At 65.4% G+C, this 18,771-nt stretch overlaps 7 protein-coding genes across 7 annotated transcripts; 4 read left to right on the top strand and 3 right to left on the bottom strand.

Annotated features, from left to right (window-relative positions):
- Positions 1-147: 147 nt before the first annotated feature.
- EMIHUDRAFT_454839 (hypothetical protein) lies at positions 148-960 on the bottom strand (the record flags this gene model as incomplete). The annotated part of the gene is made up of 2 exons (XM_005790043.1): positions 449-960; positions 148-375 (listed from the first exon to the last, which is right to left on the bottom strand). The coding sequence occupies exons 1-2, from the start codon at positions 893-895 to the stop codon at positions 148-150; spliced, it is 675 nt and encodes a 224-aa protein (XP_005790100.1). The 5' UTR covers positions 896-960.
- Positions 961-3,963: 3,003 nt separating this feature from the next.
- Positions 3,964-5,005, top strand: EMIHUDRAFT_225251 (hypothetical protein; the record flags this gene model as incomplete). Its single annotated transcript, XM_005790042.1, has 3 exons — positions 3,964-4,476; positions 4,646-4,748; positions 4,887-5,005. 3 exons carry the CDS (start codon positions 3,964-3,966, stop codon positions 5,003-5,005), a joined length of 735 nt encoding a protein of 244 aa, XP_005790099.1.
- Positions 5,006-5,817: 812 nt separating this feature from the next.
- EMIHUDRAFT_225250 (hypothetical protein) lies at positions 5,818-6,497 on the top strand (the record flags this gene model as incomplete). Its single annotated transcript, XM_005790041.1, has 2 exons — positions 5,818-5,941; positions 6,010-6,497. The coding sequence occupies 2 exons, from the start codon at positions 5,818-5,820 to the stop codon at positions 6,495-6,497; spliced, it is 612 nt and encodes a 203-aa protein (XP_005790098.1).
- A 289-nt stretch (positions 6,498-6,786) lies between these two features.
- EMIHUDRAFT_466998 (mitochondrial tyrosyl-tRNA synthetase) lies at positions 6,787-9,418 on the bottom strand (the record flags this gene model as incomplete). The annotated part of the gene is made up of 9 exons (XM_005790040.1): positions 6,787-7,149; positions 7,217-7,393; positions 7,815-7,925; positions 8,010-8,055; positions 8,123-8,165; positions 8,323-8,492; positions 8,622-8,798; positions 8,884-8,948; positions 9,044-9,418. 9 exons carry the CDS (start codon positions 9,416-9,418, stop codon positions 6,994-6,996), a joined length of 1,320 nt encoding a protein of 439 aa, XP_005790097.1. The 3' UTR covers positions 6,787-6,993.
- Positions 9,419-12,141: 2,723 nt separating this feature from the next.
- EMIHUDRAFT_440316 (hypothetical protein) lies at positions 12,142-13,990 on the top strand. The gene is made up of 6 exons (XM_005790039.1): positions 12,142-12,153; positions 12,237-12,384; positions 12,508-12,585; positions 12,721-12,826; positions 13,066-13,282; positions 13,403-13,990. Exons 1-6 carry the CDS (start codon positions 12,151-12,153, stop codon positions 13,568-13,570), a joined length of 720 nt encoding a protein of 239 aa, XP_005790096.1. The 5' UTR covers positions 12,142-12,150; the 3' UTR covers positions 13,571-13,990.
- A 600-nt stretch (positions 13,991-14,590) lies between these two features.
- EMIHUDRAFT_225247 (hypothetical protein) lies at positions 14,591-16,011 on the bottom strand (the record flags this gene model as incomplete). Its single annotated transcript, XM_005790038.1, has 6 exons — positions 14,591-14,854; positions 14,985-15,089; positions 15,173-15,210; positions 15,282-15,336; positions 15,453-15,500; positions 15,580-16,011. 6 exons carry the CDS (start codon positions 16,009-16,011, stop codon positions 14,591-14,593), a joined length of 942 nt encoding a protein of 313 aa, XP_005790095.1.
- A 1,752-nt stretch (positions 16,012-17,763) lies between these two features.
- EMIHUDRAFT_225245 (hypothetical protein) lies at positions 17,764-18,681 on the top strand (the record flags this gene model as incomplete). Its single annotated transcript, XM_005790037.1, has 4 exons — positions 17,764-17,821; positions 17,982-18,070; positions 18,356-18,511; positions 18,652-18,681. The coding sequence occupies 4 exons, from the start codon at positions 17,764-17,766 to the stop codon at positions 18,679-18,681; spliced, it is 333 nt and encodes a 110-aa protein (XP_005790094.1).
- Positions 18,682-18,771: the final 90 nt, after the last annotated feature.

Raw genomic sequence — 18,771 nt, 5'->3', positions numbered from 1 at the left:
GTACGAGTAATCAAGATCTCTACTAGAGAGAGTAGATCGCAGACAGTAGATCGCCCACGCAGCTCTATTGCCTGCAGCGGCGCCGCCGCCCACGCAGCTCGCGGCGCCGGTCCCTGCGCGAAGGAGAGGGGCAGAGGGAGTCCGTCCTCAGCCCCTGCCCGGGGCGCGGCTCCGTGCTGCCGCGCCAGGGAAGAAGCCGCGCCCGAAGCGGTGCAGCGAGAAGAAGAGGACGGCCGGGTCCTCCTCGAAGATGGCCTGCGTCCCATCGCCGTGGTGCACATCCCAGTCCACGACGAGCACCCGCCGCAGCCCGCCGCGCGGAGAGAGCGCAGCCCGCGCGGCGACCGCGACCGAGTTGAGGAAGCAGAAGCCCGCCTAGCCGCAGCCAGACGTGTGGAGAGACGCCGTTCTCACGCCGCGGCGAAGAGTCAACGAGGCAGAAGCCCGCCATCCGGTCCTCACAGGCATGGTGGCCGGGCGGGCGCACGAGCGCAAAGCCGGAGGAGATCTCGCCGCGGAGGACAGCCTCGGTCAGCGCGACGACGCCGCCCGCCGCCCGCCGTGCCGCACAAGCCGTCTGCGCATCGTGGAACATGTCGCGGCCGAGCGACCAGCCGCCACCCGCGCCGCCGCGCCACGCGCCTCGGAGGGACGGCTCGGCGTCGGCGAGCGCCTCGAGGGCGTCGAGGTGCTCCGCTGTGTGAACCGCCTCCGCCTCCGCCCGCGTCGCCTCGCGTGGAGCCACCCGCGTCAGCCGGTCCAGCAGCCGAGCCTTGCCAAGCGCACGGTAGATGACGCTCACGCGCTCGGGCGTCTCGATGTGCGTGGCCCTGGCGCTCGCTGGCGGAAGGTGCTGCGCATGGCCGTCGTAGACGAGGCCGATGGCGGGCCGCATATATACACACACACACGCCTTAACCCACGCAAAGGCGCTGCTCGAGAGGACGAGGCCGATGAATGCCGTGGGTTCGGCTGCGAGCGTCTGCGGGAAACCTGGGTCATCCTGCAAGCGGCACGGCGATTCATGTGCTGCCATGTGGGAAGCAACATACCTTTTTTCTCCTTATTTCCAATCTCGTCGACTGTGTGTGTGTGTGTGTGTGTGTGTGTGTGTGTGTGTGTGTGTGTGTGTGTGTGTGTGGTCATGCGCGGGCCGCATTGCAGATAGGAATTCCCAATGAAATTCCTATGCCAGGTAGGTAGGTAGGTAGGTAGGTGTTACGTGAGTGAGTGAGTATTCTTGATACGAAACCACGACGACACACACCAGTCGACTCGCATCGGTTGCCTCCATGAACGGCGGAGCTATTCTCGCGCCCACACCACACCTGGCTCCAACGTGGACACGCCCATAGCTGGGGACACTACTAGGTCACGCATGGCATCAGAAGTTTTATCTCTGGGCCCCGAAAGGCATCTCTAGCAGTGTCGTTACGCATGCCCCCTCCCATCCTGGGCGCATGCGCCTCACGTCTCGCCAGAGCATAAGCCCTTGGCGTGTGGCGAGACGAGTTTTTCGCCATGCAGCGAGCAGCAAGCCGCCCCCCGCAAACAGCCGGAGGCATCGCCACGGCACTGGCTGCGCCGCGCTCCCGCACCCGTCGACGAAGCTCCCCCCGCGGAAGACCGCGCGTAGCGACGCCTTGTCGATCGAGATGGGCGCGCCTGAAGATCGCCCACCTACTGCCCCTGAGAGTTGGTTACGAGTGGGATCAGCTCCCCCCCTTGGGATCAAAGCTTCCACGACCTCGCACCCAACATCTCAGGCGGGATCAGAAGGGGACTCCACACCGGACACCGCCCGGGCACAGCCCCCCTACCCGTCGGATCGCACAGGGCCCCCTAGGAGCAGCCCACACACAATCTCGCATCGGCAGATTGCGCCTGAGTCAGGCAGACAGCAGACAAGGAGAGGAGAGGAGAGAGAGAGAGAGAGGAGAGGGGAGAGGGTGAGGGTGTGTGCACACGTGTGGAGCAGGGAGGGTGTCTGTGGTGGGCTATAGTCATACTACGTGGTTAGAACCACGCGCCCCTCAGGAGCTAAGGTAGAGCTGAGCGTCCAAGACGCCTCGGTGCCTCCCACCGGCGTGAGACCATCCGGATCTGCCTGCTGCGCCCTCCGTACGCAGCAGTCCCCGCGATGGCCCACGGTCCTCCGTCGCCTGGTTGAACCCCCTGCCTCCCGGTTGAACCCCCAGTCCTTGTAGTCCATCATGAAATAAACTCAAAGATCCACCACAGCCACCACCCTCCGCCTCCACCGTCGAGCCGCGATCGCTGCCGCCCGCGACGCCGCCCGCCGCGTCAGATTGCCGCGACGCGCGCCTCGAGTCGAGTCGGAGAGCCGCGCCGCACCAGCAGCAGCATCAGCACCAGCACCACCAGCACCACCAGCACCAGCAGCACCAGAGAGAAGCGCAACCTGCCCGACGCCGCCGTGTCAGATGCTCCCGACGCGCGTCTCGAGCCGAGTCGCAGAGCCGCGCCGCGCCAGCAGCAGCATATGCACCAGCAGCAGCAACATCACCACCAGCAGCAGCACCAGAGAGAGACAGTGCAGTGTGACAGCAGCGCAGAAGCGCTCGCAGAGCGGCGCGCAGCGCCGCGCACGCCACGCCGCGGGCGGTCGGACGAGCGCAGCGCACGTCGGCCGCGAGCCGCGTCGCCAGCCGTCTCGCGAGAGAGCGGCGCCGCCGCGTGCGCGCAGCAGCCGCCGCGGCAGAGGCGAGCCGCGGCGACGACCGCACAACCGATAACTGCCATTGGCGGTTTCACACACACACACTCACACACAGGTAGGTGTTCCCTCACATGTACATGTACTAGTGTGGGACCTGCGCACTTGCGGCGGTACCCGCCTCTGTTGTTCGGGCAGTGAGAGACGCAGGATCTGCACGCGAAGTGTGGGCTCCACTCCGCATTTGCATTTTGGTTTTGGGTGTCGGAGATCATCCATCGCAAGCATTGCTAAAACTCTCTCTCTCGCAAGCACTCATCAGTCAGTCACGTCAGTCAAACCCGCGCCGAGCCGGTCTCGGCGGGAGACCTCGGAGCCGCACGCGAGGTGCTGCGGGCGTGCGCGATGGCTCCGTTGGCTCCGTGCCTAAGGCAGATAGATTAGGGTGTGAGCTGCGGCAGCCAGTCGGAGGCCGCGATGGATGGCCCAGGGCCGGCGGCGGTGAAGGCGTCCGTCGATGAAGGGATGTCGTCGAGGGAGCCATCGTCCTCCGCGGCTGGTGCACCAGTCCAGTTGTCGGAGTTCGAGATCGCAATCGCCCGTTGACGAACTCACGGAATGTGAGCGACTTGGTGCACGCTGGGTCGAGCATCATGACTCGCACCTCATCCTGGGCGAGGAACTCGCCCAGGGACCAGCTGTTGGCGTCGCCGTTTTGATCGAGCTGCATCCACTGCATGGTTTCGTAGTCAAGCGTAAACGCCCAGGAGTTGGTGCCTGGGTGACTTGCTGATGAGAGCGCCTTCCAGGCGGGTAGTCGTGCCCCTCACCTACGGTATACGGCGGCGTCAGAGGGGGGAAGGGGCGCGAAGCGTGAACATGGAGGCAAGCAGGTGGTGGCTGCACCTGGCCAAAGCCGGCGACCTCGAAGTTGTCGTAGCTTGTGCGGATATCGCTGAGCGTGAGAGGGACCGGATCGGCAGCAGCATGGGCGGCCTCGTCAGCGGCCGGAGAGGCCGGAGAGCCGTCCGACGGAGGCCGGTCGTGCATCGGCGCGTCGGCCGTAGGGGCCGTGGGGGGCGGCATCCATCGCTGCGGGTCGCTGCGGGGTGCCGGGTCGCTGCGGGCCGACGATTGTGGACTGATCGATCGTCGGCGGGCGGTGTTCAGCTGGGACGTTCTACGGTTAAAAGAGCGACGGCGCCGACACGAGAGACTTATAAGGGTAGATGCGTGTAGACATTTTGTTTTGCCCTCCATCTGTCGCCAGCCTCCATCTGTCTGAGATGCTGCTCTTTGCACTGTCTCACCTCAGCCTTCCTCGCCGGACGCCGATCGCAGAGCTGACCAAAACCATTCCATTTCCACGCCGCACCCTTGCCCGACTCCTCGCCGACGAGACAACTTCCACACCTGGAGCACGAATCGACTCGCCGCCCTTTGAGGCGGGCGGCAGCAGCTGGCAAGTTCAGCTGTACCTGCTTGGCGCCGGCGAGTCCTACGCCGACCGCGTCGGCGTCTACATCAAGCGACTTGCAGGAGGAGGCAAAGAGGTGGACGCCACCTTCGCGATGAGCCTGCAGGTGCTTCCCAGCCCCGCGGCTCTCGAGGTGGCGCCGGCCGCTCGAGCGCCAGGCTGTGTCCGCGGCAGCACCTTCAGATGCGGCATGACCTTTTGCGAAGCCAAGGAGGCGGGTGAGTCGGTCGGGCGGTGCGACGACTGGGGAGCCCACCTCTACTCTTCGAGCGACCTCCTGCGCGAACTCGAGCAGAATGAGCAGCGCGTCCTCGCCGTCGACGTGGAGTGAGCGCTAGCGCCGGTAGCAGACACGCACCCGGCCTCCTCACACGCTGCTGCACGCCTCGGAGCACCTCGCTGCGCCGCTTAGCATCGCCGACTGAGCAGCACAGAGGCTCGCGCTTCGGCGCCGCGTGTCGCCATCAGCGCGTCGCCCGCCCGCCTCACAGGCTAAGCGTGTGGGGCGAGCGGCCGTGCGCCAGCGGGTCGAGCTTCGCGGCGCTGGCGGAGCAGACGCAGCGGCTGCCCGCCGGCTCGATCCGGTGCGGAGAGGTGGTCGTTGCATTGGGAGGCGGCGGAGGCGGCGCGGGTGGAAGCGGCGCGGGCGGCTTCAGCGCGGGCGGCGCTTGCCACTGCACGCCGCGGGGACGGATTCCTCCTGGACCTGTCCTGGACCTGTCCTTCCTGCAGGCGCCTACCGCTGCACGCCGGGGCTCGAGTACCGCGTGATGCGCATCCTCTCGGCGGAGGGCGAGCCGCGCTTCGAGTGCGACACGGCGAGCGGCGAGGGCGGCGTGGTGCGGCGCTGAGATGCGCCGAGATTGAGCCGCGACGAGCCGCGATGAGAGATGGCGAGCTGCTGCGAGTTGGGCGAGGCTGATAGGGCCAGAGTTTCGTGGTGCTCAGCGGTATCACTGGCTGCAGGTGTACTTGCTACCCACCTCCAAGGCGGCGCGAGAGGAGGGCGGCGCACGCCTCGGGGGCAAGGGCGAGGGCCGCGGTGGGGAGAGCGCCTTGCTGCTCGACGACGACGATACCGGCAGCTCTCGAGCCGGCGCAGGGCTAGACCTTTCCCAGACTTGTCTCCCGGACCGGTCACGGAGCCTGCCCGCAGGCAGCTCCCTGCCTGGCGCGTCGCTCCTCCGGGGCGTGGCCACGCCGCTCAGCAAGCGGACGCGGGAGGCGCCCGCGGACGGCTCGAGGGCGACGTTGACGAGGGAGGGCCAGACTTGGCCGGTGGGCGTGCCGGCCGACGCGCTGCCTCCGCTCGCATCTCGGCTCGGGTTCCGAGCGCTGCCCGCGCGGCTGGCTTATGCGGCGCGGGAGCCTGGGCCGCCTGCTCGCGGCTGTTGGGGGGGCATCTCTCCAAGGCTGCCGGTGAGAACAGGCGCGGAGCTCAGGCCGCGTGCTGGTCGCCCTCGTCCTTGTCGGCGCCTCGCCGCTGTGGGCCGGCTTCCTTGCCTCGCAGGCGACGCGATCGCGCCGAGATTGCACAGAGAGAGATCGGATCGAGAGAGCACGCTGAGACCGGCGCATGAGGCAAAATGATCGCACGCCGCTCGCCGTCGCAGCGGATCCTTGTCCGCGATCCCGGCACGAATCACCCATCAAACCGTGACTCATGACTGAGCAGCTTGGCTCCTTCTACGCGATCCCGTCACGCTCGATGGAGGCGACGCTCGCCGTCGGCGACGTGATTTTCGCCGAGAAGGTGTCTCGGCTGGTCAACCTGCCGTATGAGAGGGGTGACTTCTCGCCGCCTCGCCGCTCGCCCCAGACTTGCCCTCGACCTCTCCCTCGAAGCTTCCTTCAGGCGACCTCGTCCTGTTCTCGCCGCCCGCCGAGCTGCAGCAGCAGGTGAGGGCGGCCGGCGGCACGCTCGGCGGGCGAGACCTCTTTGTGAAGCGAGTGGCGGCCATCGGCGGCGACAAGGTCGCGCTCACGCCGGAGGGCGGCATCGTCGTCAACGGCGAGCCGCGCGACGCACCGCCGCTCCAGTGCGCAGGGCCGCGCGGTGGCGGCGGCGGCATCAAGGCTGAGTCCGGCGGCGAGCCCCGCGCCGTCACTTTCGCTCGCGTTGTGCCCGACGGCAGCCTGTTTGTGCTTGGCGACTGCCCGGAGCGCTCAACCGACAGCCGGACTTGGGGCCCGCTCCCGAGGCAGAACGTGGTCGCGCGGCCCGTGGTGCGCGTCTGGCCGATCTCGCGGCGGGGAACAATCGACGCGTCCGCGGATCTCAACCCGTTCGCGCGCGGGCGCGCGCCGCACCCACCGACAACGAGTGAGAGTAGAAAACAATGAAGGTACTCTGTTAGTTCAGCACACGTGTTGGTTATGGTTTCCGAGCCCCACGGCCGCACACGACGAACACACGACCGCGGGAGCGAAGTTCTCCCCAACACCAACACACAAAAATAAATAAGCCGTACAACCCGCACAAAAAATAAACAAAATATAAACGGGTAGGGGCGTACGGCTCTAGGGGGGGGATGGGAACCTGTTACCTCTCTATATACTAGGAGATGTCACCGATTCCTTGGTGTGAACCCAGTTGGACGAGTGGGTGCGAGAATAAGACCTCGAATCTCTTTATTTATGTTGATTAGAGTACGCGTTTACGATGTGTCCTCGCCACCCAAGCCCCAAGCCGCAGAATTAGTGACTTCGCGCAAGCCGCAAGGGCCAAGGCTGTCATCTGCCACCAGCAGCGTGCAAGCGGATGGAGGGAGGGCATGTTGGAGGGGCCTAGCCGTGTGGTTCTGGTCGTAGCCGTGCCGTGTGCGCCGCACGCTAGCCGCTACTGTGCGAGCTCGACGACGCCGTGCTTCTTTTTGCCCGCCGAGAGCTTGATCTCGCTGGCGGCCTCGAAGCTCGCCGTCGAGATGAGCAGCGCGGCGTCCTCGATCTTGACATCGTTGAGCTTGGCGCCCCCCCCGGCGACGAGCCGCCGCACCTGCCGGAGAACGCAAGCCGAAGTTCATCCGAGACCGAGATGCCTCTCGGCGGTATCGCGGCTGCACCTCGGACTTGCTCTTTCCGAGCTCGAGCGACACGAACAAGTCGACGACCGGCACGCCCGCCGCCGCCTCGTCCGCAGAGAGCTTCACCCGCTTGAGCGACGCTGTGCCGCCGCCGCCGCCGCCGCCGCCCGCGGCAAAGAGCGACGCGGCGGTCGCCTGGATCTCCGCGAGGCACGCCTGCGTTGTCATGGCCGTGACGCGTACCGGACGTGTCTGCGAGACGTGTGCCTGGCCCCGGCGCCGCACACGCCTCGCCGTGCAGCATGCGGGTCGCCTCGTTGGCAAGGACCACCTACGACCCGAGGTCCGACAGACAGGTCACGCCTCCATGACACTCCGCGCAGAGCGGCGGCGTCGGCGACGCGCCTTGGCGTCGTTGATCTGCGCACCGCGCAGCGCCTCGAGCTTCTCGACCTGGCGGAGAGTGGCGGGGGCGTGGCGGGAGATTGGCCGGCCGAGATTCGCCGAGATTCACAGAGATTCGCCGAGATTCGCCGGCCCCTCCCTCTCTCCTCATCTCGGCTCATCTCGGCTCATCTCGGCCCATCTCGGCCTCGTCTTGCGGTAGCTCGGTGAAGAATCGCAGGAAACGGCCGACGTCGGCGTCGGCGGTGTTTCTCCAAAACTGCCAATACTCGTACGGCGAGAGGAGGTCCTCGTTGAGCCAGACCGCCCCCGCCGCCGTCTTGCCCATCTTCTTGCCGTCCGCCTAGACCGGGCTCCGACCACACACGTCGGCCGAAGGCCCGCCTCGCCCGCGCTGCCGGCCTCTTCGCCGCCGCGCCGTCGTGACGAGCGGTGCAGTGAGGCCGAAGAGCTGCGCGCCGTCCGCCCTCCGCCTGCGGGGAAGGGTCCGAGAAGGGTCCGAGACGCTCCGGCGAGCAGCCGTGCGCCGTCCACCGCCACCCGAGCTCGACGCCAGAGATGATGTTTCCCCACTGGTCGGAGCCTACGGACAAGTCTCGGACAAGTCTCGGGAATGGCGGCGACATGACGTTTCCCACTGGTCGGAGCCTCCGAACTGCAGCGTCGCGCCGTGCCGCCGGTGAAGCTCGAGAAAGTCGTAGGCCTGGTCGGGAGGGGAGTGGTGGCAGTCGGAGTGGTACGGAGTGGAGGAGGAGGAGGAGTAGCGGCGATGGTGGTCGCAGTGGCACTGCTACTCGAGCCGTCTGCCTGGAGGATCATGTAGTTGAACTCGAGGAAGGAGAGAGGCGACTCGCGCGCGAGGCGCTGCTTGACGGACTCGAAGGAGAGCATGCGGTTGATGGTAAAGTGCCTGCCGGTGGCCGGGGGGGGCTCGGGCTCGGGTCGAGGCTCGGGGCTCGGGTGTTCGGGTTAGCATGCAGTTGGTTAGCATGCGGTAGGTGCTGCAGCGCCCGCTGCCCGGGTCGCGGCAGCGGGCGACCGGCAGCGATGCAGACTAGTCAGGGGGGTGGTCAGAGGTGGGGAGAGGGGCGGGTGGCGGGTGGCGGAGCGCCTGCCGTAGTCGCGCAGGAAGGCGAGGTACGAGAGCGGAGAGAGCCACGCGTCGTTGTTGACGAGCAGAGCGTCCGTCGGCCCCTCGCCAAAGGTGAGGAAGCGCCTAGCGGCGGCCCCGAGAAGGCTGGAGAGGCGGCAGACGAGGCGGGAGGCCGCGTCCGCCGCAAGCGGTCGGGGAGCGCCCAAACACGCGCGAGATACCCTCGATGTTTGAGGCGATCGCCTCCTCGTCGAGCAGCTGCCGCGACGCGTCCTACAGCGACGTTGCCGAGAAGGTTCCGAGAAGGTTCTCGCCCTGCCGCGTGAGAGCTGCCGCCGCGAGGAGTCCTTCCCAGAAGGGTCGCCGACCTTGGTGGTGCCGCCGCCGACGAGCACGATCGGCTTGTGCCCCGCGCGCTGGAAGTGGCGCAGCAGCATGATCTGCAGCAGCGAGCCCACGTGCAGGCTGCTCGCAGTCGCGTCAAAGCCGAGGTACGCGACGACGCGGCCGCCGCTCATCGCGTCATCGAGCGCGGCCAGGTCGGTCGACTGGTGGAGGAAGCCGCGCCAGCGCATCGTCTCCAGAAACGTCGATCGCAGCTGCTCCGGCTCCGCCGCTGCCTCGGCCGGCGCGGTGGCCGCGTCGCTGCTGCAGGCGCGGGCGCCGAGGGCGCGCACGGCGCGAGACGCGCACGGCCGCAGCAGCGCCGTCCGCAGCGGCTGCGTGTGCGCGAGGAGGACCATCATGAGGTGCATGAACTGTGTTGCGTGGGCGGATAGAAGATGTACAGTCTGCCTCCACTCCGAGTCTCCGACCCAAGCCTCTCTCCAGCCTCCGACAGAAAAAAATGGGCGCATTCTAGACGAGCTTAGACGAGCGGCCTGCGAAGAGAGATAGGAAGAGGCGGACGCCCGAGGGTGGGCGACGGCTAGCGCATCACACCCCGCTCCTTAAAATCCCTGTGTGGTGGCGGCGTGCCGTCCTCCCTCCCACATCCCTCCCTTGGATTGGGTGTTTTCTTTCTTTTTTTAGACGAGCGGCCTCCCTCCAACGGGGCGGTATGGATCACGGGGGATGACAACCTGCCTGCCCGCGAAAAGCGGGATGTGGGTGCTCCGGCCTCCGCCGCCGGAGGACCGCCCTCTCTCCGCGCGCTGGTGCCTCTGTGTTCGTGCGTCGCCCATCTCTCATGGAGATGCCGCTCGCTTTATTTATTTATGCGCATGGGACTGGCGCGCACTGCCACTGTGCACTGACTAACACACAGAGGTACACCACGGGAGCCGCCTGAAAAAGAAATTTACCGTGCAGTTTGGTTGGACGACCGCGAGGTGACATGAAGGTATGAAGGTCGCTCTGCGAGAATTGGCGAGATTCTGCACGACGAGGGAACGGAAGAGGCAGACGCCCAAGGGCAAAAACCTGGGAGGATGCCGTCATCCTTCCAAAGGGAGAAATTTCATGGTGCGCCTGCGCTTTGGACTTGGAGATCTGACAGGGCACGCCAGGGGCTCGACGGTTGCCGTAGTGGCGTAAAAAGGTGCTTTTGGCCTTGCAGTCTTGACCACCCCGTCGTAGCCGATCGGCTGGGGCGGCGGGACAACAAGTACAAGAGCCAAGAGGGAGCGCTGCCTGCCGCGGTTTGGCAACGCGAGGCGCTCCTCACGCCTCCCTCCTCGCTGTGCGTTGTCTTGAGACGGCTCTCGTCACTCGTGCTCTCGTGCGTGCACGTGAGGGAGATAAGATACCGTCAAGTGTAACCATTGCAACGACACACGCTCAGACACACACCTTCCTTGGTCCCCGGCAAGGGTGGCGATCTTACCTGACTGATCCTGAAGACCCTCAACGGTCGTGCGACGAGCGGACGAGCTCGAAATGCAAGCTGGAAGGTCAATAGTGAATAGACGTTCACATACATGCAGAGAGTGTGCTGTCCGCCCCCCCCGGGGGGGGGGGGGGAGGGGCTCCAGCAAAAGTCCCCGCCTTCCCTACGAGTAGCGCCTTCCTCATCCTGTGCGAACCGCATCCAGGCCAGCTTTGCGGCGGAGGGGCCACGGCGCGAATGGGAAGGCTGTGAGGGACGGCAGTTGCATGATGACAGAAAGAAAGAAAACAAACAACCCAAACGACGGCACACAGGGTTTTCTTTTCTACGGCGCTCTCTTGACTGGGGTGTCTCCGAGCTTACTGGAGCTCTCTCTGATGGACGGCCCTGGACCCTATCCCTGACCGACACAGAGGGTCACTCTGACGGCACACAACACCCTATAAAAAAGAAAGAAAGAAAACAGATTGCACTCCAAGTGCTCCAAGTACAGACAAACCCAAACGAGGGATGGGGGAGGAGGACAGGGTCCACACCTGCACGAGCCGGATTTTGGAAGGACGATCAGGGGCACAGGTGGGGCTCTCCTGCTCCTGACAAGGGACACGACAGGCTCGCAGCGCGGTGCACGGTGGACTCCCAGCTCCACTGGCGGTCTCATCTCAGTCTAGCGACCTGCCTCCAGCTTCTCACTGGCAGTCTCTCGCAACCACAGGCACACTGACACAGGGGTGGCAGGGGCGGCGGCAGGAGTCTCCCACAATACTATGCGGGCTAGAGGTGCGTCCTGTGTGTGTCCTCGCCCTTGAAGTCTTGAGGGGGAAGGAAAGGGCTGTGTGTCTGTGCATGCATGCATGCATGCATGCATGCATGCATGTGTGTGTGTGTGTGTGTGTGTGTGTGTGTGTGTGTGTGTGTGTGTGTGTGTGTGTGTGTGTGTGTGTGTGTGTGTGTGTGTGTGTGTGTGTGTGTGTGTGTGTGTGTGTGTGTGTGTGTGTGTGTGTGTGTGTGTGTGTGTGTGTGTGTGTGCGTGTGCGTGTGCGTGTGTGCGTGTGTGGGCGCTGTGCGAGCCGCCCTGAACGCCACGAGCGCGCCGCGAGCGCCATAGCGCGGCGAACGTCGACGAGCGCCGTCAGCAGCGCGTGACCGCCACCCAAAAGTGGAGGTACATGAGGAGGTGCAGCCAGCCTGCTCTATCAACCCCGCATCCGCGGAGGCGCGACCGGTTCGCGGTTCGCCCGGGCGCCTTTTGCCTGTTCGAATCGCGGTAGGCGCGCGCCCTCGCGCGCGGACGGAGCGACGCGTGGGTGGCGCGCGACGCGCGCGCGCCTCGTTCGCCGCTTTTGATGTAGAGTTTGTTGTAGAGATTTCACGTTGTAGAGCGGCTCTACATCGCTCTACAACGCACGCAAGACAGCCGTGCCGCCCGCGCGTTCAAAAATGACCCTCTAACTGCGGCATCAGGATTTCTTTTCGACGCGGAATCGGAATAGGACCCCCGCAAGCGGCGTGGCGTGGACCGGTTGAGCATCCCTCCGGGGGGCCCTCTGCGCCGGGGAGGCGTTGTTGGGGGCACGACGCCCGGCCGATTTCTTCTCAACAGCGGTGTGAACACTGCGGGTTGAAAGAGAGAGCGAGGAGTGCTGCATGGTGCCTGGCTGCCCTCCCCCCCGGGCTGCCCTCCCCCACACACGCGGCCTCACGTCGCTCGTCTCGCGCCTCGCCTCGCGCAGTCTCAGTCCAACGAGAACATCGCGCCGAGCGTCGTCATGGCGGTGGCGAAAGAGCTGAGGAAGCTTACCAACGAGCCGCTGGAGGGCATCAAGGTGCTCCTCAACGAGGAGGACATCACCAACATCGTCGCTGACATCGCAGGGCCCGGTGCGCGCCGCGCGCGCGGCCTGCCCGCGCTCGATGCGCCGCTCCACATGGCTGCACCGCTGCGCGCGCCCTCCTCTGGCACTGTCTGCACAGTCTGACCCTTCCTGCGGCCGCCGCGCGCAGTGGCGACGCCCTTCCACAGCGGCACCTTCAAGGTGAAGCTGGTGCTGCCGAGCGACTACCCCGCCTCGCCTCCAAAGGGTCCGCGCGCTCTGCCCTGCTGCGCGCCGCCGCCGCCGCCGCCGCAGTGTCGCGCGCCGCTGTCCCGCGCGCCCTCGCCTCCCGTCCCCTGTGCGGCGCGCTCTCACCGCCCTGTCGACCGCGCCGCGCCCGCAGGCTACTTTCTGACCAAGATTTACCACCCGAACATCTCAAAGGCTGGCGAGATATGCGTCAACACGCTGAAGCGCGACTGGAAGCAGGCCCGAGATCGAGCCGAGATGTGGCCGTAGATCTAGCCGAGAGTGCGGGAGACGCGCGTCCGCACACACGCTCAAGCGCGTGCTGGACGCAGGTCGGCCGCACCTCCGCGACACTCACGCACACGCACGCGCGCACACGCACGCGCGCACGCACACCTCGAGAGCACGCCGCCGTGCCGCTTCTACGCCTTGCCGAGAGAGAGGGACCACCGGCGCCGTCGCCGCCTCCTTCCCTCCTGATTCCCGCCACCGCCTCCAGCCACCGCCTCCTCCCCTCCGCCCCATCGCAGGACGTTGGCGTCGGGCACGTGCTGCAGGTGGTTCGCTGCCTGCTCATCAACCCCTTCCCAGAGTCTGCACTCAACGAGGAGGCGGGCAAGCTATTTATGGAGGACTACGACCAGTACTTCAAAAAGGCGCGCGCACGCACCGCACGCGCGCAACGCCGCACGCAATGCCGTGATGCACGCTCCGCCGTGTCGCGCCGCACCCCCTTGACGCACGCACGCACCGCGCCACATCGCATCGCCCGCGCCGCATCGCGCGAGCGGAGCGCGCGCGCCCGACCCGACCCGCGCCCGACCTGCGGCGCGCAGGCGGCGATGATGACGGAGGTGCATGCGAGGGTAGCGGGCGCGGCGGGCGCGGCGGGCACGAGCGCGACGGGCGAGGGGGGGCCGGTGGAGAAGCGGCAAAAGCCAATCGAGACCAAGGAGGCGGAGAAGAGGAGGCAGGAGAAGAAGAAGTCCATCAAGCGGCTATGAGGCGCAGCGAGGGACCGAGGGTGTGCGCGCCGTCTGGCCGGGCGTGGGGTTGCGACCAGGGGCCTTTTGGGACGTGCCGTCGAGATGATGTGCCGTTCGATGCATGTGGCGACGATGAAGCGGCCGGCGCGGCAGGAGGTAGCCTCTTGCGTCGGCGGCCGGTGTACTTTATAGGACTAGGCAGGCGACACTGCGACGCTGCGGGGGGGATTCAAGCAGCGGACGAGATCTTTGCGGGTATCCTCACGCACACCGGGGGGCGCGCGCACAGTCACACACACACGTGCCGCTTGGTTTAGGTGTGTGTCCCGCCGCGCTCAAACCCCCCGCTCAGAGCCGCATGTAAAGAAAGAGGACCGAGTCCGAGTACCGAGATGCCGAGAATAGAGTAACCAACGGGTAATGATTTTCCCATCTGATGTCTCCGAGATGAGGATTGAGGTGCTTTTCGCGGCCGCTTTTTCTTTTTTTCGGTGCGGAGAGACCGGAGTGCGGAGACGGGAGAGTCCGGACCTCCGGAGTGCGGAGACGGATTTTATTTCGCATTTTTCCGCGGAGTAGCTAGACCTAGAGCCGCCCCGTCGGCAGAGGAGGGAGAGCAGAGAGACCCCGGTGGGCGGTGCGCGCCGCGCGGAGAGGATATGTACAGCAACCAGTGCCGTGCGCAGTGGACGCGAGAGGCGCGCGGGATCGCGGGACCGTCCTGCCTGGCGAGGTGGGTCGCGTCCCCCGATTTCCTCAACCCTCGGTCCTTCCCCCGTACGTGCTCGTCTTTCACAACGAGTACCGCCCGTCTCTTCCCCGCCCAATCCGGTTCCCACCCGCCCGCTGCACTACGCCTGGCGCTGGCAATCGTGGAGCGGGCGTGCAGAGGGAAGACGCCGCTCCCCACTCATGTGCGGCTATCCGTCCACCGCGATGGATAAACGAGTCCGAATCTTACACGCTTTGCGCGCTGCGGGATTGCGTTTGGTTGTCTGGGCGAATTTCCGAACCAAGCGTACGGTAGAGCAGAGGCGCCTAAGTCTCCGCTGCGCGCGCCGTGTAGACCATCGAGCTTACGCCCGGCCGGCTGCTTGGCGTGGGCGTGCCGGCGATGAGCGCTCCGCTGAGCGCGCTGGAGATGAAATCGAGGTTGGTCTGGCTCACCTTTCCGTCAAAGCTCTCTGCGCTCGCAGGCGCCACCATCGCCCGGACCTCCTCCCACGGCACCCACCGCGCGCCGGCGAGCTCGCGCTCGTTCATCTGGATCTCCTCGCTGCCCTCGCACACGAGCTTGACCACCTAACTAATGGTTGCATGGTCACCGTTTGGCGGCGTGCGCTGCCCTCGCGCACAGACTCGCCGCCTACTCTCGACGGCGCGCCTCTCGGCCCCCTCCCGACCGAGCCTCAGCATCTCTCCCACGCCAGACCACGTACAAGTCGCCCACGCCGAACCGGAAACCGTGCGAGTGGCGCAGCGAGACGACGCCGCCGCCGTTGGACAGCGAGGCGGCGATCCCCGTCTCCTCGCGCACCTTGCGGGAAGCTTCCGAGAGCCTCAGAGGCGTCCGCCGGAGGCGGCGGCCAGGGCGGCCTCCTCGCGCGCCTCGCGCGCGACCGTGTCGGCAAAGTCCTCACCCGGATCGGCGAGCCCGCCTGGTGGAAGGCTCCGAGAAGCGTCAGAGAAGGGCCCTCCAAAGAGCCTCGCCCTCCGGTGCGCGCGCGACGCCCGCCCGGCAGTTTCCAGCTGCCCTGCATCTTCGCCGTCGGAGAGACGCGCTCCTGCACGGCGGATGCCTGGAGCTGGGCCGAGGTGCAGCCGAGGTGGCCCGAGGTTGGCCGAGGCAGCCGAAGTGGTCTGAAGTCGGCCGAGGTGTTGCCGAGCCGCGCTCCTGCACCATCAGCACATGGCCCGCGGAGTTGACGACGACGCCGCCGACGCCGACCTAAAGGCGCAGGCGGTGGCGTGGGCGAAAGGCGGCAGTAGACACTTTGGTGACGGCTCGGGTGAGCGGTGGTGGGTACCTGGGTGAAGGCGTAGGCGGGAAGCGGGCTCGGCTGGTCGGTAGGCAGCCAGCGGGTCATCTCGACGTACTCCGGCTTTGCGTGGTGGAACTGGAAGCCCTGCGCCGCCGCCGAGCCCGCAAAGGCGGCGCACTCCAGCGGGATCTTGAGCCAGAGCCCTCGCTTGCCCGCGGCGGCCCACTGCTCAATCCGGCGGCTGAGCTCAACGCCGAGCGCGTGCGGCGTGTCCGCGGCAGAAATCGGTACCTCAATCTCGACGCCGCCGTACCGGTCCTCCCTGGTCGTTAAAGGGGGAGGGCCGCCGCCGCCGAGCACCGTGCCGAGCTGATCGAGGAGGGAGAGGCATGTCGGAAGGATGGACGCCTCCGGCTCTGTCGACTCGACTGTTGCCTGTAGCTCGCGCAGCTTAGCCAGCAGCAGGTCAGCCACCATGCTGGCTGGGCGATGGCAAAAAGGCCAACTCTCGGAAAGTCTCGAAAAGTCCTCGCGCGGAAAAACAGTTTTTTTCTTTCTTTTTGGGGGGCTTACCACAATTTTTTAGGCGGCACCCTCGACCAAACCTTGCTCAAGGTTCTTGGGTGCAAAGAGCGCGGCCACAAGTCACAGGGGCCGCTCGTCCATGCGACCGGCAAAGGCTGGGTCAAAGAGCACAAGGGACAGTACTACGACGCGCTCCATGCCATGATGCATGAACGGAATCGTCAAAATTGGTCTCGTCGAAAGCCAGGGCGGCATTGCGCCGCCGACCAAGAGAATCATCTTCAACTTCGCCAAAGAGGTCGGCAGCCCGAGCGCCGTCGACCGCACCGACTACGGCACAGCCTCCGGCAGCGCCCGGGGCTTCGTCCAGCACCACTCGCAACAGCTCTCGCGCGCCGCCGTCTGTGGCGACGCGCAGAACATCAACAACGCTGCTCGCAACATGCGTGTCGCGCACTCATTCATGACCGGTCTCAATGTCCCACCCCCCCTGCGCGCGGGCCTTCTAGGCCCGCGGGTAGTCTCACCCCATCCCCAGGGCCTCCAGGGCTCGCACCTCAACCTCTCACAGACCAGCGCACAGCGCCATAGGAGGTACTTTCTTCTCAATAACAAGGCTGTGAACCTCGCGGGGGCTCGGGTCGTGCAGACAGCAGCTTCGGCAATCGAAAACTGCCCCGCCTTCTGGAATGGCCGTCGATACCAGTACGACACGGTCATTCCAGGCACGGATGACACGCCACGCAAGCGTGTTCTGCGGCTGCGTGCTGAGCGCAGGGCGAACAGCTTGCCTTTCTCCGCGGCCAAGCTCCTGAGCGGCCGCTCACTGCTCGGTACCCCCCCTGCACATCTAAAGCCATGGCCGACCCCCCCCCCAGCAGCAGCGCTCTGCTGCTGGGGGGGTCGGGACCCCCCCCCCCTAAGGATGTGTATAAATATTGATTCTCGCCCCTCTAAGTATTGATATTGAATATTGACAGCCTTCCCTCTAAGTATTGACAATATATTGACGTATTGATCGCTGATTTTTACCTCAAAAAGCATAAAATGTTGAAATTTGACCCAAACATCGCCTATGTGGTGGCTTGAAATCGAAAGATTTGCGAGTAGAAAGCATGGCAGAAAGCGATTTTGATGCGAATCGCGATTTTCAAGCGATTTTGGCCCATTTAAGGCGATTTTCGAGCGTCCTCAAGCCCGGGATGGACCTCCCATCGCTGGAAACGGAGTCCACCCCGACCAGACCAGGGCCAACCCCCTCTAAGTATTGACAATATATTGGAGATTGACTGCGCCTCTAAGTATTGGAGCAATATATTCAATATTTATACACATCCTTACCCCCCCAGCAGCAGCACTCTGCTGCTGGGGGGGTCCGGACCCCCCCCCCCCAGCAGGAGCGCTCTGCCTGTGGGGGGTGCTGGCATCTCTGTACAGTCTACAGACAGCAGCTGTAAAAGTAGCATGCCCATGCGTTCCAGTGGCGATAATTTATGGTCGGCACCAAAATCAGTGGTCTCACCGGCGGGCCCTCCTACTGCCAACCGGGAGGTGCGGGGCACGCCAGCCTCTCTTCTACGCCTCTCGTGCATCGCGGCGCCTCTGCCTCAAGGAGGGAAGATACGGCTCTCGCAGCCCATCGGCATACGCCGTGGCACAGCCCTGGGAGCACAGCCTGTACAAGATATTGTTCCCTATCTTCGCATGCTCATCGTTGGTGATATCCGCGTGAGGTCATACGCCACAGGCCAGCAATCACTCGGTGATGAGACTACTGATTTGGCGCGACGCTCTGACACCGAGTGTTGCTCGACGCTGCGACACCGCCAAGTACCGCGTGCAGCGCTCAACCTCGCGGAGTACACCTCTCGCTATCATCACGCTTCGCGGCGGTCGGGCTGCTAGGTGTATTGGGCTCGAAGGCGCGGTGAACACAACCGCCTCGAGCGTACCGCTCAAACACGAGCCGAGGGTGGAGGGTGGGGCGGCGGCGAAGAGGCGGGAGAGCTGGGTCCGTGCGCTCTGCTGCTGGGGGGGTCGGGACCCCCCCCCCCGGCAGCAGCGCTCTGCTGCTGGGGGGGTCCGGACCCCCCCCCCCAGCAGCAGCGCTCTGCTGCTGGGGGGGTCAGACCCCCCCCTAGCAGCAGGGATGGCTTTAGATGTGCAAGGGGGGGTACCGAGCAGTGAGCGGCCGCTCCGCTGGCAGCCGACCCGACTCTCGCGAGCAGGCGACAGCACCGCGCGCCTAGCCTGGTGTTCTACCCTTATTGCACTGACAACCACTGCCCGTGCCCAGGAGTTGGGCCTTGTGCAGAGAGTCGTCGGCATCCTCCTCGACCTTGAGAAGAAGAAGGAGGCCAACCAAGGCGAAGGCATGAAGGATGGAGCACCCACGCCCGGCCAGTTGCAGGGCAAGCGCTGGAGAGGAGACTATTCTCGCCGCCTCACCCACGTGGAGGGCCGCTCGCGCACGCCGCGCGTGCGAGCGAGCGAGCGAGAGAGAGAGTGTGTGTGCGCACACGCGCTTGGAACAGACTCCGCCCATATCACCCCGTGCGCCGTGGTGGACACGGTGGGACGAGCGGGGCACAGAGCCATGGGTTGTGGTACTTTACAGACTGAGTCAGGAGACCTTCGAGCGCTTTCGCAAGCTTTCGAGAAAAAGAAACACACGTCCGCTGCGGCTCGGCGCTGACCCCTTCCCACCGCGCG

The sequence above is a fragment of the Emiliania huxleyi genome (genome assembly GCF_000372725.1).
Source record: "Emiliania huxleyi CCMP1516 chromosome Unknown EMIHUscaffold_123, whole genome shotgun sequence".
In the NCBI taxonomy this organism is placed as follows: domain Eukaryota; phylum Haptophyta; order Isochrysidales; family Noelaerhabdaceae; genus Emiliania; species Emiliania huxleyi.
The sequence above is the reverse complement of the archived record's forward strand: the minus strand, read 5'-3'. Positions and strand labels throughout refer to the sequence as shown.